At 43.0% G+C, this 17,595-nt stretch overlaps 1 protein-coding gene across 1 annotated transcript; it reads left to right on the plus strand.

Annotated features, from left to right (window-relative positions):
* The first annotated feature begins 250 nt into the window (after positions 1-250).
* On the plus strand, positions 251-16,790 carry SUSD2 (sushi domain containing 2). Its single transcript, XM_009084371.1, has 14 exons — positions 251-317; positions 1,529-1,733; positions 2,149-2,300; positions 2,784-2,951; positions 3,431-3,605; positions 5,042-5,243; positions 6,002-6,087; positions 6,672-6,940; positions 7,863-8,006; positions 9,229-9,384; positions 10,322-10,570; positions 11,550-11,822; positions 12,246-12,428; positions 16,696-16,790. The coding sequence occupies exons 1-14, from the start codon at positions 251-253 to the stop codon at positions 16,788-16,790; spliced, it is 2,424 nt and encodes an 807-aa protein (XP_009082619.1).
* Positions 16,791-17,595: the final 805 nt, after the last annotated feature.

A 17,595-nucleotide genomic window follows, 5' to 3' on the forward strand; every position in this document is an offset into this window, starting at 1 on the left:
CAGAAAAGTGTGACTTAAAGTAAGGTGTGGGAGTTGGACTGATTACTTCCCTCACCCACTCCATCTTTTCCTGCATCGGAGATGACCTCTGAAAAGGAGCATTTCACTCTGTTTTGCTTCAGTAATTTGCAACAAACCTTTGAACAGTGAGAATCTTGTTTATTTCTGGACACCTGTTTCTATAAAGGCTTTTCCCAGACGGGCACAAAGACGTCTCACGATCAGCCATCCTGACTCATCTGGACAAAACATGAAATTTGTTGGCACAGATGATTCTTTCTTCATTGTCTTCACCCTTGCTGCTCTTTGGAATGCAGGTGAGTGACTTGCAGAAATGTTGCTGCTTTTAACTACCAACTTTTTTGCCTTCTGAACTTCAGAACACACACCTCAGTAAGAAATGACTGGTACTGTTTGTATGAGCTAAAGCAAAGGCTTTTAGCAGCACTGTGTCATTTTCAACCCCCTCCCTGTCATTTCCAGAAGGACAGTGGATCTGTCCAGTAAAAAGACAATCTGCAGAATGCAGGAAATATATTTAAAGACATGGAAAAACTTTCTAGCTCCTCATATTGAACAAGCACTTCTACCTCCTTTCCATTTTCCCTTGTTTGCTCTTCACCACCCACCTTGACACTGCCTTTCATTTTGCTTGTCTCCTCCCAAATGAGCAACCCTCCCCTAATTACTTTTCCATAATTGGTTCCAATTTTGCAACCTTTGTGTCCAGATCCAGAATTTCATATACTTACCTAGGCCATCTCAGCCTCGTGTGGCATTACTCATTACCCAAGCAGTGCTGCCCTCACTAGATTCCACTCCCCAAAAGGTCCTCAGTGCTCCCAGTTGTCTGTGTGGCTTGTTCACCTCATTTAACTCCTCCTTAGCTGTCTGTAAAATCCACCTCTTCCTCACAGTGTTTCTGCAATGTCTGGCTCCTTCTCACTGTTTTATTTGTTGAGTCATTTCTCATGGGATGTCCAGTAATTATTCATGGTCTGCTCAGCTAGACCTCAGCCAGACCTAAGCTGAGAGCCTGGTCATCCATCCATGTACCAGTCACCATAACACCACCTTGCTGAGGTTAGGCCCAAATGAAATGCACAAAAGAAGGAAATTCCAGTAGCTTTTGACAGTCTCATGTCTGGTTGAGTCCCATGGAGGGTTGACAGGGAGGGAACTCTGTGCTGGTATGTGTGACTTACTCTCAGAAACAGATACAAACAGTGGCACTCACTGTGGGGCTGCCCTGAAGATTTATCTGTCTATTATGTGTAAAAATCCCCAATTGGAATTAACAAAATTATGTAGTGGTTGGGAGGTAACTAAATGTATTTTGCTGTTCAAAATGGAACAACCTTAATATGCAGGTGATTAGAGCCTTCACTCTCTCTACATTCCTCAACTAACATAACCTGCCTACTTTGGGTATTTACAGTAGTCCTTTAGATGATGTACTTGTGTTTCAGAGAATATCTAGAAGAGTTGGATAACATTCCTGACCACGTTTTTTTCTTGCTTTAACAAGGAGCTCAAGACTCTTGCGCACACCGATGTGAGGAGCACCTTGGGACCTGTTCCTGCCAGGTGACCTGCCAGTCCTTGAGGATTTGCTGCCCTGATTATAAGGAATTTTGTCTTCAGATTTCTCCCTACTCAGGATCTCTGATGGGAGGCAAGGACTTTCTGATTGAAAGTAAAGCTCTTAATGTCTCTTCTGTGCTGACATGCAGGTAGGCCATGATTTTATATTCCTCTGCCAAAGGGAGGTGAAATTTTATAATCTCACTTACCAACACTAGGTAATTACTACAAAACAGAGTAATCCATACAGAAGTGAACCCTTTGTAAAGTTGGTTGAATCCTGAGACACACAAGTTCTGCTGACCCTCACCCTCAAGGATACATGGTGACTATTTCTACACAGAATCATTTATTTTAGGTCAACTTATTGTGTGATACAACCATTGATCTTTGAATTCTTCCCTAAACATATTACCAGTTTGTGTTCACTGCTACAGGCAAAGCAGCTGTGGGCCTTGAAATGATGCACTCATGGCACAAGGCTGCTTGATGAAACACAGCCAAGACGTTCAGAATTTTGCTTCTCTCAATGCTGATACTGAAAATAGTTTCCAACATCTACAGGTTCAAGCAGAAAATCCAAACCAGTGGCTATGTTGCTAAGGATGGAACAGCTCACTGCATCTCCCCATTGCTCTATGAGACTGGTTTCATCCCTTTTGAAGTGTCCACTGATGATGGGCTGACGTTTCCCTACTCTGGAACTTGGTTATCAGGTTACTTAAATCTTCAGTATCCCTCTTCTTCCTATATTCCTCCTCCATGGCTGCAAGATTAGATATGCCTTTCCCTTTTGATCACTTTTCTTCTTCCTTAACAGGCTCTTTGACCTCAGGAAAGTAATTCTTGCTGTCTTCATGTCAATTCATCTTGTGAGAGATGAACTAGCACAGCAGTTGAGTTCTGCTGCTATACAGTGGCAGCAGCATGAACTCACAAAAAGTCCTGCTTAAAAATGAGGTTGACCAAAGCTGTTCCCTTTTTGTCACCACTTCTGTCAGAAAACAACTGCACTGTGGTGTTGCAGTCCAAGTACTGCAGATATTAGTAAGGGTTGTGTTCTCTCAGCTTCAGCTTACTCTATTTAAGTCATGCATCCTGTACTGTGTGAAACATGCACAGGGGGAATACTGCTAAATCCTAAATAATATAGTAGCAAAAATGTCATTAGTCCTTTTTTTTTCTACTCGGTCATGTAGTACATCACAGCAAAGTTACAGATGATGAAAAATGCAAGTTGGTAAATGAGACAAAATGGCAATACTATGGCACCCCCAACACGGATGGAAACTTAACTCTTACCTGGACACGCCAGGCACTTGCAGCAACTCACATCAACATAGAAGTCTGGGGATACCAGGAAACAGGTAAAGTGATGCTTTTCCTCCCTGTGCACAAGCAATTATTGTGGGTGTCCCATGCAGAGCTCACACAGCACCTCATCCTTTCCCCTGAGGCCTTGAGAAGAGATCTGCAAGTAGAACTAACTCATGACAATGTCAGCTTTCCCTCTTCATTTACATATGGGTAGAGACATCTAATTTCATTCTTGTGGTAATTCATAGAATCATAGAATCATCTGAGTTGGAAAAGACCTCCAAGATCAGCAAGTCCAACCCTACTGTGGTTACTAGACCATGGCACTAAGTGCCACATCCAGTCTCAGCTTGAAAACCTCCAGGGATGGTGAATCCACCACCTCCCTGGGCAGCACATTCCAATGTCTGATCACTCTCTCCCTAAAAAATCTCTTCCTAATATCCATCCTAACCCTCCCCTGGCAGAGCTTGAGACTGTACTTGTTCTTTTCCAGCATCCAAAACCATTTCCTTCCTCTCTGTGACAGGTGAGAGTTACTCAGAAAACTGGTTGGCCGAATGGAAATATCTTTATACTTTGGCAAGAGAATTCCCCAACACTGGGATATTTTCTTTCATTCCTGAGCCTGCTAAAGGAAATTACAGTACATGGGACTTCGGAATTTTGAGAATTATACCCAGCAGCTATTCTGATGGCCAGAGGCAAGTGCATCACAACATTTATTTGTCATAGGTACCTTATTATTGCTTCTTGAAGTAAAGCTGTTTTTTCCTTGGGCATTTAAAACTGGGACTCAGGCTCCATTTTACATGGAAAATTGGGGAGAGAATTTAAAGGGCAGAAGAGAGAAAAGCTCGTAGGTTGAGATAAAGACAGTTTACTAAGTAAAGAGGGGCATGGGCATGGAGTAAAGTAATGCAAAGGCAATCATTAACCACCTGCCATAAGCAGATTAATGCCCACTCAGTCACCCAGTAAGGGCTGCTTGGAAAAATCTGCCCTGCATTTTTATGGATAGACATGATGGTCCATGGCATGGAATACACCTTTGGTCAGTTTGGGTTGGATGTCATGGCTGTGTTCCCTCACAGCCTCTTGAGAGCCCCTAGCCTACTCCCTGGGGGTTGGCATGAGAACCAGAGATCATCACACTGCAAAGCTGAAACTCTGGTGTATCAGTACTGGTTTGGTCACAGATCTAAGACATGGCACTGTATGGGCTGCCATTAGTCCACCCCAGCCCAACTCAGTGCCCTCAGCAGATTAGGATCTGCTGATTTTCTGTCACAGCTGTGCAGGAGTGCCTGATTATGGAGCTTCTGTCCCTGCAGCCACAGACTTTGCACTGAATTTTTTTTTCTATTTTGTGTGCAGGCTTTTGCATCCCTACAAATGTTACACCCACTTCTTTTAATTTCGTGGTATATTTCCCCATGACTTTGGTGAATTACCTGTGTGAGTGCTCCATACATATTCTAGGCTTGCTTAGATCTTCCTTCACAATTCTCCCACATCTGCAGCTTTTGGTGTAGACCCTGTGAATATAGAAGTGTCACCTCTTCAGTGTTAGAAAATATGAGCAATATGTCAGAACCTTTTTAGCATTTAGGAGTCACTGCCCAGAGAAGCATAACCTTTTCTTCTTCTAGAGGTTTTTTTCTTACACTTTGTATATGGTATTTTTTCATGGATGGAAAGCAGAGTAGCCTTGAAACATTCCAAGGATTTGGAATGGTTTCTCCCCATCTGTTGCCATTAGCTCTGATACTACTGGGGTACAGGGTTGTTTTGTTAGAGAATCCACATGTTCTTCATTCTGGTCTGAGTAGAACTACAATGTCCAAAGGTATGAATAGAAAATCTGCATCGAAAAAGATCTGTGCAAGGCAGAATCATGAATACCAAAATGCATTGATTATTGCATATTTGCTGCTCTCTGTCCTGTCACCTTCAGAGCTTGGAAAACTTTGGGCAGAACTTTTTGTGGGAAAAAGAAGGCAGTGGGCTTTATAATGAAATAGCTGAATAAGCATTGTTTTGAGAGTAACACTGTGTCTTAATCACTAACTACTAAGACCTTTTAACTTGAAAGCTATCAGATCTATTCTTTGGCTCTGGTTGTTTTTTTCCCCCCCAGCAACATTCCATCAGTCTGGAGCAATGAGCATGCGTTGGCTTGGCACCTTGGGAAAGACTTCAGAAATGACCCAAATGCATGGGCAACTGCAAAGTGTCTAGAATGGGATAGAAAGGAAGAGAAGCTTCCAAACTTCATGGAAGAAATTGCAGATTGCCCTTGTACCTTGGCACAGGCAAGAGCTGACACTGGCAGGTTCCATGTAAGTTATTAACTGATCCCTCTGGCTTATGACGGTTCCAAGTAGAAGCTTGGGGAATGCCACACCTCTGTTCATTCCCTAATTGTCATTATGGGGAAATCAGGTTTAAATTTGGACAAGCAGGGTGTGGAGGTGGGAGCACTGGGGGAGGCTTGGATGGGACCGGGGCGGGCAAAGAGGACCTGACACGGCAGAAGGACCTGGCGCTGCAGCTCAGCCCAGGAGGAGAGGTTAGGGCTGGTTTCCACGTGGCAGGGCACTAAAACCTCTGCAGGTGCCAGGAAGGATGTGACCATGTAAATGGAGCTACCATGGAAAGATGTGGGGGTCCAGGTACTGGGCTGCAGAGAGTGCTGGAATCCAGTGATCGCATCGCACCGTGGTGGAGATAACACCCACGTGAGGTGTGAGCCAGTGGATGATCTGCTCCACTTGCTGGTACAGCTCAAAGAGGAGGTGGAGAGGCTATGGAGCATTAGGGCATCAGAGCAAGAGACTGACATCTCTTCCTGCCCTGAGGCAAATGCACCAGTCTGATACACCTCGAGTGGTGAAGGATCTTCTCCCCTCCATAAGAAGCAGAAAGGAATCTAAGGCACAGAGAGCAGTGGAGACAGGTCCCTGCTCAGGACAGCAGGAAAATCCCCTCCTGACCTTCCTCCCCTCCCCACATTCCCCTACACAGTGGATATGAGATGTTGGAAACAGGTGGCAATGGGGAAAGAACCCCATTAAGTGTGAACATTGATCTTTTTCAGACAGATTACGGCTGTGACATTGAAAAGGGGAGTGTGTGTACTTATCACCCTGGTGCTGTGCATTGTGTAAGAGCCATTCAAGCCAGGTAAAGAAAAGGTTTTAACTGGTTTTGGTTTTGTTTGGGTTTTTTTTTTTTAATGATTTGTTCCACCTCTAAGACAGCAGCATCACAGAAGTCACAAAGGTCTTTGCAATCTTAACTCTTGGGTTCACTTTCCCTCTTATATATTGACCCTCATTGCTGAGGTGAAGTTAAGGCCTTAGATTTAATAAACAATGAATTGCAACATGTGAAACCTTATGATACCTAAACAAGAGCTAATGTCTAGATTAGGCCTAATCCTTTTCTGTGTTGGTCAAAGTCCAACAAGTTAGTCTTTGCACTGTTTCTATCAGAATAATTTGAAAGTGCTATGTTCCTGTAGCTATAAGGCCTACAGAAGACCTTTTAACAAAGGGTTTCCTTACTGCCTCAGTTAAAAGCCCTTCCCTCCCTATCCCTAACCTGGTCTAATTTATATGAGCAGAGAGGGAGCAGGGGGGGAAGTCTAACTGGACTTTGAGTAAAGCTTGGCAACCAACTCATTTAGCTGTGTCCATAAAAAGGCAATAGAGAGGCTTCTAAAATACAAATGGACCTCTCAGAGCTGAATGATTCCTCTCTCTCAGTCCCCAGTATGGATCAGGACAGCAGTGCTGCTATGACTCCACGGGAACCCAAATCCTGACGCGTGACTCCACGGGAGGCAGCACACCCGACCGAGGCCACGACTGGGGCTCACCACCTTTCCTGAAGCCTCCCCGGATACCTGGCTTTTCCCATTGGCTTTATGATGTTATCAGCTTCTATTACTGCTGCCTGTGGTCTGATAACTGTGACTTCTACATGAAAAGACGTCCCTCCAGCGACTGCAGGACGTATCGCCCACCGCGAGCTGGTGAGGGCTTCAGGATTCCAGTAGGGAGTGCAGCTTTTGGCTACAGTGTTGGCTTTTAGAGGACTTGTATATGTGTGTATATTAGCTGACAAAGTTGAGGGTACAATGTCCTGTGGAAAAATGCCATGGAAGGTTTCTATTGATCTGTCGGTGCCAATCTATGTGTGTATTTTAATGATCCTGCAAGATTTTCTGCTGTTGAGTATTTAGTTAACCCTTAAAACCTAAATAGCCAAAGCTTAGTAGTCACTGTCCATAACTTTCTGTCATCAGTGGGCACTTTTTTAGAGGAAATAAGACCTTATTGTTCTCTGCAACTACCTGAAAGGAGGTTGTGGGAGTTGTTCTCTTCTCCCAGGCAACTAGCGAGAGGACAAACCTCAAGTTGCACCAAGGGAGGTTCAGGTTGGATATTAGAAATATTTTTTTCACTGAAAGAGTGGTTAAGTATTGGAACAGACTGCCCAGGGAAGTGGTGGACTCACCTCCCCCTGGAAGTGTTAAAAAACCTGGTAGACACTTCACGATATGGTTTAGTGGACAGAGTGGTATTTGATCAAAGGTTGGACTTGTTGATCTGAGAGGTCTTTTCTAACCTTAATCATTCTGTGTTTCTGTCAGTGGAGATTCTGGTGGGGAGTCTCCCAGCTAAGCATTGTTGCCCATAACAGCCTTTTAAAGTGCAGCCCTAAATGATGACCAGTGAATATGAGAGTAACTGGAATGGCACTTCTTGCTGTTCAAGGTCATCATGGTTGTTCCTTGTGTCACAGGGATCAGATCAGCATTGCATTTTTCCCTTGGTTTAAATGCCATTCTTTGGATCACCACAACAAGACTTATTTTACATCTCATCAACTTAAGAGGAGTAACTGGTTGTGATATTTTGCTTGTTCTCATTTCTCTTTGCTTTTAAAAATAGCCTCTGCTTTTGGGGATCCTCATTTCTTCACATTTGATGGTCTGAATTTCACCTTCAATGGCCAAGGAGAATACACATTGGTAGAGTCTGATCTCACATCCCTGAGAGTACAAGGCAGGACACAGCAGGCTCACTTTCCCAATGGTAAGTCAGTAACTAGGGAAGCAGTGATGACAAATAATAGCTTCTGAGACTGATCTGCACTCTACAGAATTCCTCCTCTCTTCTCTAGTCTTCTCCTTTTCTGGCTCTTTGTGAAAGGTCACCATTTTGGAGAGAATCAGAAGGCAGAACACATTCAGGAAAAAAACACCTTCCTAGTCAAAGTTTAGTTGCTAGTTTCACTGGGTGTGAGTGATGGAAGTGTAAGGTTTTTCTCTTGTGCTTAAGAGCTCAACAAAAATTTCTCATCTCTCTCTATGCCCATTGTCATCTCTAAGGAAACATAAGGTGAATTCTAGAAATCTCCTGATAGGCACAGCTGCCAGCTGATATGTTTTGATAGGATTGTAGCTGAAAATGAATAGAGAGCAGGTAAGTGTAGGGCCCTGCTGTAATTTTTCTGTGTTGCATGTGTTGATAGAACAAAAATGTCCCAGAATCAGCTGAGAAAACACACTTTCCAAGCACCTCAAGCTAGCAGAAAAGTACTGACTGTCCTGGTCTTTTGGCTTTCACATACAGTGAAACCTAGGACAGAAGCAGCTTTGTGGAGGTACCTGTGGCCTTTGTCATTTGAAAGATGTTGTGGCTTAAGGATGCACTTCAAGGATTTGGTACTTCTGGTACAATGATAAGAATGGACTCAAATTTGTGCATTTCAGCACCCATGTAGATAAACAGCTTATTCTGATTATCCCATTGGATAGAATGGAGGTTATCAAGGAAATATTTTGCCCTCGATAGATGTTACTGTGCTTGTGGTACAAGTAGCATGAGTCACTGAGCATTCCTTCTGAAGATCAGTTTCTTACATTTTTCTTTGTTCTACTTCCTTTTCCTCTATGCCCTCCCTGAAATTATCCTCAGTTTTCCCAGGCCTTACTCACATGACTGAGTATGCAAGGAGATCAATTTCTTACATAGTTCAGCCACTGCTGTTAGGAGGAAGACTTTAGAATCCACAATTTTTTAGTGTTAAGACATTCTGCTTTCAATGTACTGTTCTGTTATGAGATTTATACTGTAGGGTCTCATGTGACTTACATGCTTAGCAGTTCCCTCAAGTATGAATAATCATATTTTACTGTTTTTAGGAAATGTCTGGGTTGTTTTTTGGAGTCTTTTTTTTTTGCCTGTATCATCATAACCTATGCTTACTTTATAACATGTTGGGTGTTTTGGGGGTTGTTTTTTCACCTGGAAGGAACTGGAGCTCAGGGCACAGGCTTGTCTGCAGTGGCCATGCAGGAGAAGGGCTCTGATGTGATCGAAGTACGCTACTCAGAGGATTTGAATCTGGAGGTCCTGTTGAACCAGAGGGTTCTCAACTTCTCTGAACAGACCTGGATGGACCTGAAAGGTTAGTTACAAATATCAGCCTTGTGGAGCACATGTATAGTTAAGAATATCTCTAGATGGATGTTTTAACTCTCTCTCCAGCATCCTGTTGTGAAACAGGCTGCAGGTCACCAAAAATGAAGTAAGGAGTGAAACAGAGAACAGGCAATGACCCAACTCCTTAGAGTTTATTTTATTATGTGACTTCCTGCAGTTGCTGCCAGATTGAGGTAGAATCAGTGGTAGTGCAATTTTAGAACCTTTACAGGTCATCTAGTTCCAACCCCTCTGCCATGGGCAGGGACACCTTGCACCAGCCCAGGTTGCTCTAAACCCCATCCAGCCTGGCCTGGAACACTTCCAGACATCAGGCACCCACAGCTTCTCTAGGCAACCTGTTTCACAGCTTCACCACCCTCCCAGTGAAAAAAATTCTTCCTGACATCTAATTTAATCTAAGTGTCTTTGAGTTGGAAGTCATTATCCTGGCAAGGACAGCAAAGTGTTTTGGCAGGTGGCTTCAGTGCTGCAGTTTTCCTTATCCTCTTTCAGTGGCTTGTAGAGCAATGGTTTTCCTTCCCATTCTGTGGACAGCAAATGGAATTAAAATCTCAATACTTTACATTCTGCTTTGAGCTTACTGCATCTAATGCAGTGAAGCCTTCCAAGTGAAATGAAATACAGTGAAATACAACCAAACCAAAAATGGATTTCACATTTACCCATCGGAGCTCTCTTGATAGGTCACATGTTATTCCTCTCTTCTTCTGCCAAAAAGGCTATGGAAAGTTGACTTTTGTCCTCCAGGGCTGTGATACTTTGATTAGCTTCTCAGAGTGTAGCTTAGAGTGGAAGGGAGGAAAAGCTTTATGAAAACTGGTTAAACCTGATGCTGAAACACACCAATTTGTTCCCTGTGGATAATTAGCTGTTTTGTCCTCTTCCTCTCATTGTTATAGGTCTCTTTCTCTATTCTACACCTGATCATAACATCACAGTGATGTTCTCTTCTGGGTCTGGAGTGGAAGTAAGGGGAAGTGGAGGATTTCTGAGCTTGACAGTTCTGCTCCCAGAAAAGTTTCAGAATCACACACAGGGTCTCTTTGGGGTGATGAATGGCAATACAGAGGATGAGTATACCTTCAAGAACAAAACCACCATGTCAATTCATGCAAGTCCTCAGCAGCTGTTTGAGTTTGGAGCTAACTGTAAGTCATTTCTCTGCTCTATTCTTACCTTTTCTTTACCTAGCTTTTGATTTAAAGACTAGGAAATGAAGTTTGTGCCAAGCAACTGGCACTGGGGGAAGAGAAGGGAGTGAGAGAGAGATGCTTTCCTCTACCCAAGTGAGTAATACACTTAGCAGAACTATGACAGAGTGTTCTGCACTTTGTTCCCTCAGGAGTCAGAGCTCAGAACTCCCAGCTTACACTTTCAGAATGCCACCTACTGTGGTCAGCTGAACATCAGCAGACTGCAGTGGTGCAGAAGTATAGCAAGAGCCAGGGTCAGGTCTCCTTTCCCAGAATATTACCAATGTTTCCATCGAGCACCGTGCAGACAATTTAATCATTTATTACATCATCATTTCATAACTGTCCCTTTCAAAGAGGTTGTGGGGGATGAGTGTTCAGGAATGGCTCCTGTCATTGCATGAGTGATTAGGCTGCTGTGTCCAGCCTGCAGCATTAGCTTGGTCAGCATTCCTCTGACATCAGGCTAGGAGATGGGCCAGAAACATGATGCAAAAGATGTTTTGGCTACTGGTTGGTCTCTCTGCTGAGCACAGAGCAGCCATACTCCAGGGGTCAGATTGTAGTGAAAGTCTCACTGCTTCAGCTTCAGGAAGTTTCTGCTTTAGTAAACTGAAAACAAAGAGCAGAGCCATGGCAGACACGATACATTTAGGGACACAGGATTTGTGTTGCTTACAATGTTTGGTTTAGGTAGCTCTGTCTCTTACCACCATTTTGCCACAAGGCATATAAAACCATCTCCATGTAAAATCAAAGCTGCACAACTATGAAGATGTGGCATATGAAAAGGAAGATAATTTGAGCTGGAAGGAAGCTGTAGGGCTGCCTAGATCTCTTCCAGTTCTACTTAGGTTTATGTAAACAAACACTTGGATCTGTAGCAGAAAGTGGTATGTGTAAGCAATGAATCTCTGTTTCTTTATTTCCCAAGGGGCTGTGGAAAATGGAACTTCTCTCTTTACTTATGACACAGAGTTCTTGCTGAACAGTTTCTTCTATGGGGAAAAGCACAATGCTTCCTTTCTGCCTGTGTTTGTCCCTCATGAAGACCCTGCTGATCCCCTGGTAGAACAAATGGCCTTGCTCTGTGACTCTGACCCATTCTGCAGATTTGATGTCCTGACAACAAGAAGCCTCCAAGTGGGAAATTCTACAAGACTATCTCATCAAAATCACAAGCTGCTGGTAGAACATCTAGAGCCAGGTGATACAGCATTCCACAAAGTATCCATCACTACAGTTTTTTCTACAGGTCATCAAAATAATTAGCACTGAGGCTTTGCTTAACTGTAGGTTTGTGCACCTGTAAATACTCTGATCAGGAGGAATTGTCCTTGTCCCAGGAAAACTCTGCACTGATAGGATACTTAGGCAAACACAAATTTCTCTGTTTCTTCCACTACTACACCATGGTGAAGAAACTTTATCTTCATTTTTGGTGCATTCACCTGTCTTCCTTGGACTTAAAACCAACAATAGAACAAAAAGTATCAGGCAGTGTTGCCTTTCAGCTGAAAAAAATCTTTGTCTTTTCATGAGTTGCCTCTAAGTTGCTGTTTGAATCATTGTGAAGATTTGCTGGTCCAAATCGAAAGAACTTTCACCAGGTATGTCTCTTTTTTCCTAGTGATCTCCTGTGGCTGGCTGGATCATCCCATCAATGGGAGAAAGAATGGAACTAGCTACCTGTTGGGCTCAACCATCAGTTTCAGCTGCAACCAGGGCTATGAACTCACTGGGTCGAAGGAAAGAACTTGCCAAGCATCAGGGGCCTGGTCTGGAGACACACCCAGCTGCACTTGGGGAACAGGTCTGGTGCCTTTTGAAGGTTATGTACTGTCCTTACAAAAATCAGTGCCATGAACAAGGCAATCTCAGTATGCCACGATGGCCTTGGCAAAAGCAACTCCTCTTACTTGGGCAAACATTGGGCATGAGATCCCTGGGTTTCTAGAGAGACTGACACTCACAGCTAAATAATAAGTGATTTATGGTGTTTTGTGGGGTTTGGTGGTTTGTATTTTTATTTTTTAACTATATCTATTCTTTTTAAGGGTTTAGGGCCACAACTTCCCTTTCTCCAGGCTTGGCTAGGAACTGGTAGGCACTGGTTGGGTGGATGACCTAAAATAACTTTCAAACTCAGTCTTAGAAAAATAGGAAGGCATTCACTCACTCATTCTGTGAGTCAAGAGCAGACATAGCCCAGAATTTCTGAACATTCACTCTTGTTCTCAAGGAATGTGTTATCTCAAAACATAGTGTGCTGTTCTATAGTGCTGAATGATGTAATAGTACAAATTACATCGATTTATTCCCCCTCTAGTGTTGCTACTGTTAGATTATCAGTTAGCTTGGGATTGCTGGATTTAGGAGCAGTTAGGCTGGCTCTGACTTGTAGGAAATGGCCCAATATTTTCCCTTCATTCATTCCCCACGTACACTCCAAATGTCCTCAAGATGGCAATGTTTCAAAGCACCAGGACGGGATGTCGAAGTGCTTTTAATGTGGAGTTAATTGTTCCCAAAAGCACTCATCAAATAATTCAGATCGACAGATTCTCTGTTCTGAGCACCTTCCAAAGACATGTGGAAATTGCACAGCACATCAGCAGCGAATTCCTGCCCAGCTGACACATTTCATCAGCCTCCCCTGGCCTGTAGCAATTGCTAGTACATTTCCAACAGAGTTCTGCACGTGTAGTGATTTTTATAAGATGAACCGTGGTGAGTTTGGGCAGCAGATAAATTTACAAAGGCCAGATCTTAACAAGTCAGTGGCAAAATATTCTGCTAAACTGAAAGCTAAGAACATTTTTCCATTGCTGCCATCGACCACATATGTAATGGACAGGAGCCAGTGGGTCTCAGGAAGCAAAACGGATGTTGACGTTTCTGCTGGAAAAAGGGGGGCAGAAAGCCAACCCTGAGAGCAGAGGGAAGGAGCTGGAAGACATGCAGCAATCAGCTGCATTCAGAATGGTGGAGATTTATGGATGAGCAAACAAACCCCACAATGTTTTCCAATGGTTTCCTGAAAGATGCCAAAGAACAACAAGGTGTGAAAGAGCTTTGATTTGATTGTCACAAAGACCTTCTCTTTGGGGGGACTTTTTTTTTCAGAGACCTCTTTCAGGACACCTCTTTTTTCAGACCTTCTGGTAGTTGATGTTGTAGTTCATTTGCCATGTGAACCAATGATGATGACTTTTTTAGCCTCGGGAAGTTGGAGTGTGACAGTGCTGCCCATAGCAGGATCCTGACAATACTGGCAACTGATAACACAGTATAAAATACAAATTGCAGACATAGTTCTCAATTCTGTTTTCTTACCACTGTGATCTAATAATGGCATTTGTATCTAGTCTTGTTTCTCCTTCTGCATCACAAGGTATGTTGGCTGTCAGTCTTTGTCTGAGAAGGTTATGTTATTGACAGGTCTAAGTCTCTACAGAGAAGATAAGCAAAGCAGTTCAAAGTTCCTTTCACTTGTATTTAAACCTCTAATATTTTTATAGCATGGACACCTAGGACTTGCTTTCCACTAAATACAATAGCCCAGGGAGGCTGTGGCTGCCCCAACCCTGGCAGTGTTCAAGGCCAGGCTGGATGAGTCTTGAGCAACCTGATCTAGTGAGGAGGTGTCCCTGCCCAGGGACTGTAATGGATCTATAAGGTCCATTCCAACCCCTAAATTCTATGATTCTATTCTAAATCACCATGATTGTCTAGTTGCTATATGCTAAAAAAAATGTAACAGTTAAAATAAAGGCAGGAGGGCAGTGGAAACTGGACAGGAAGAGAGACAGAAACAAACTTTACAGTCAGTTATTTTGCAAGTTCTATTTGGGTACTTGAAACTTCAGATACAAATTATGCTGTTGGGGCTGCATAGTGTTGCTTTTGAGTTTTGCTTCCTTGAATTAAAGTTTCCATGGAAATCCTCTGCTAATAATTATTTTGCTATGCTTCTAATTGCAATCCCACTGCAAGTCGTGCCAGTACCACAGCAGCTTCTCTTCAGAGTTTCACAGAGGGGAAGAACAAAGAAGCAAAAAGGAAATTCTAGTAAGATCAGAAGTGACACCCATCTAAAAATCATAAAGTCTTAGTGATATATGTATATACAGTTTTTTTGAGACAGACAATGATTTGGTGATGTTCAGTGCAATCTGGTTTTCTCTGTCTTTTGGGATTTTTCCTCTTTCTTTTTTTTTTTTCCCCTCTCCTCTACTCACTCTTAGGTTTCCTGTTCCAGGCTCAGGCTCTGTGTAAATACAAGTTTTTTTTGAAAAGTTATCAGAAATCTCATTAGTCTTCTGTGGGTTCTTTTTCAGATGAGATTGCAAAAAACCATTAGGTCTTCTTATTATGGTATTATTTGTTGGTCTACTGTTTCTAGTATTATAACCTAAGAGTCTAAATTAAACCCAAAGTCATCACAACTGGACCAAACTGCTTAGGCCTGTGGTGGGTTCTCACCATGTGATAGACTATGGGGTATGTGTGAGCCAAACATTAGTTTGTGAGTCCTGTACAGGAGTTAGGGGACCAAGTGCCTGTGAAGCAGTTTATGTATCCCATTTCTTAGCTTAAGCCTCAGTAGAAACCAAATTGTCTGTTCCAGGGTCACAGAAGTGGCTGTTACATCACTCTGCCCCCCCTGTGTGCTAGGCTGTGGTTTGGGCAGTTCTTGCTGCAGATGTGACAAAGTGATGGAAAGAGAGAGGGGTGGTAAAAATGCAACCCAGATGTGTTAAAGGTGAGGTGCACTGCTGCTCAGCTAAGCTGGGTGCTCTCTGGTACATGCAAACAGACCTCTCACTAGGTGCAGAAAAGGGGTAGAGCATTGAATGTCCTTTGACCTCAGGACACCACAGTGTCTCAGAGCCAAGGAACCATATTTCTGTTTGACAAAGACTGCTCACCCTGGGACTTGCAGTGTTTCAGTGGTGTTATTTTCCTTAAAGGGTACAAAATACAGGCATTATTGTTTGCTCAGACAGTTCACTCCAGATGCTCTGTCTCCTAACTTTTACCAATCCTCTGATGTGTCGTGAAAGATTTACCTGTATGGTATGTTTAGCTCCCATTGCTCACCCCACAGCCATAGAGCATCCTGCTAGCACTGCCATGACTTTTTGAATATCATGGAGAGCAGCTTGACAACTACATCAGCCAAATCCCTCGGACTCTGGGATGCATCTCAGCAGATTCCAGACTTACCTACATTCAGGTTCATTAGGTGGTCGTGAATCTGATCTTCTCTTACAGTGGGAAGTACTTTGCTCCCCTTCTTTGACCTTTCTTTTCTGGCTGAAAAACCTGTAGAAGCCTTTCTTGTTACTCTTTGCATCCCTTGCCAAGTTTGGCTCCATGTTCACCTTGGCCTTCCTGACCTCATTCATTCACATCCAGCTGCAGTATCTCATTAGGAGAGGGACAGACCTGGTCATCTACAACTGTAGAGTAGAATAAGAAAACAAAATGAAATTTGTTATTAAAAATTTGGTTTATATCTGATTTCTTTCCACGTTTCATGTGTCCTTATTATGCAGTCACAGAATTGACACTTAGTGTATTCAAAGTGTCTGATGTGGCTCACTGTACCCACATCAGAACAGTCACTTCTCTGCTCATGTATGTAGCTCATTAAGCAGCAAACTTTCAAAATTTAATGTCAAAATAGGGGGAATTTTTAAGGCAAACAAACTGGCAAAAGGATTGAAAAAAAATTCAGTTGTTGTGATTGGCTGTTCTCTGTAAATATTGTACATTCACAATGTTGACTGTATATCAGCCACTACCTATCCCTTTGCAGCCACCTACCCCAATGGTCAAACGTAGGAATTCTGTGGATTCTTAGTCTGTACCAGTTTCAGAGAATGACAGAATGGTCAGGGTTGGCAGAGACCTCTGGAGATCACTGAGTGCAACTCCCCTGCCAAGGCAAAACAGAAAAATTAACACTGTGCAGTTTAAAAAATTGTCATGCAGCTGCATTCAAACAGACATGAAGAAATGTATTAATGTCTTCCTGTTTATTTTGTGGTTGGTCTCTTTTTTTGTTTTTTCAGATATCAAGCAACTAATTCTTCTTGGCAGTGTATTTGGAGTAGTTGCTCTGGCAGTCCTGGCACGTCTGACGTTTTTGTGTAGAAAGCAGAGGTAAACCTCAACTGAACTAAACCCACAAATGAGCCCCCTAAAGAAATAGCAAGTGCTATAACCTTTGTATAATTCTTCTTATCGACAAAGAAATAACATTTGGGGTTTTCCTGCTACTGTCTCTTACGAAAAGCTCTCCACTGTCCTTGCCAGGATAATCATAGAAACAACTGGGTTGGAAAAGACCTCCAAGATCATCAAGTTCACCTCTACTGTGGTCACTAGCCCATGGCACTAAGTGCCACATCCAGTCTCATCCTGAAAACCTCCAGGGATGGTGAATCTACCACCTCCCTGGGCAGCACATTCCAATCCCTGATCCCTCTCTCCCTAAAAAATCTCTTCCTAATATCCAACCTAACCCTCCCCTGGCAGAGCTTGAGTCTGTGCCCTCTTGTCCTGCTGCTGGTTGCCTGGGAGCAGAGACCAACCCCCACCTGACTCCAACCAATTTCATGATGTTTCTCACAGGGAAGGAGTTCTACATCTCCTTCAGTCACTGCTTTTGGTGATGTAAATAGCTTTCAGCACTGTATGACATGGGAGGGATGTTGTTCTTTGGTGATGTTCTGCACTGGAATTACCTGGTACTGTTAAAACTGGTGCCATGTTACTATTCTAACTCGCCCAATATTCTTCTTGCCTCAATCTAAGCAATGTCATTATTGGAACTGCTTTAACAATCATCTTTAGCCTTTTGGTTTTGTTTTGGTTTTTAACTTTGTCTTTTCTTCCAAAGACACAAAGACAACCAGAAACTTGTTTCAGAGGTTCCAGTACCAGAACAAGAAACAGTGAAATTCCAGCAG

This window comes from Acanthisitta chloris, unplaced genomic scaffold (genome assembly GCF_000695815.1).
Source record: "Acanthisitta chloris isolate BGI_N310 unplaced genomic scaffold, ASM69581v1 scaffold10941, whole genome shotgun sequence".
Taxonomy (NCBI): Eukaryota; Metazoa; Chordata; class Aves; order Passeriformes; family Acanthisittidae; genus Acanthisitta; species Acanthisitta chloris.

Coding starts and splice junctions, on each gene's coding strand:
- SUSD2 (XM_009084371.1), top strand. CDS start 251: ATGAAATTTGTTGGCACAGATGATTCTTTCTTCATTGTCTTCACCCTT. Junction 8,007..9,228: donor GCAGGCTCACTTTCCCAATG/GTAAGTCAGTAA, acceptor TTCACCTGGAAG/GAACTGGAGCTCAGGGCACA. Junction 11,823..12,245: donor GGTAGAACATCTAGAGCCAG/GTGATACAGCAT, acceptor CTTTTTTCCTAG/TGATCTCCTGTGGCTGGCTG.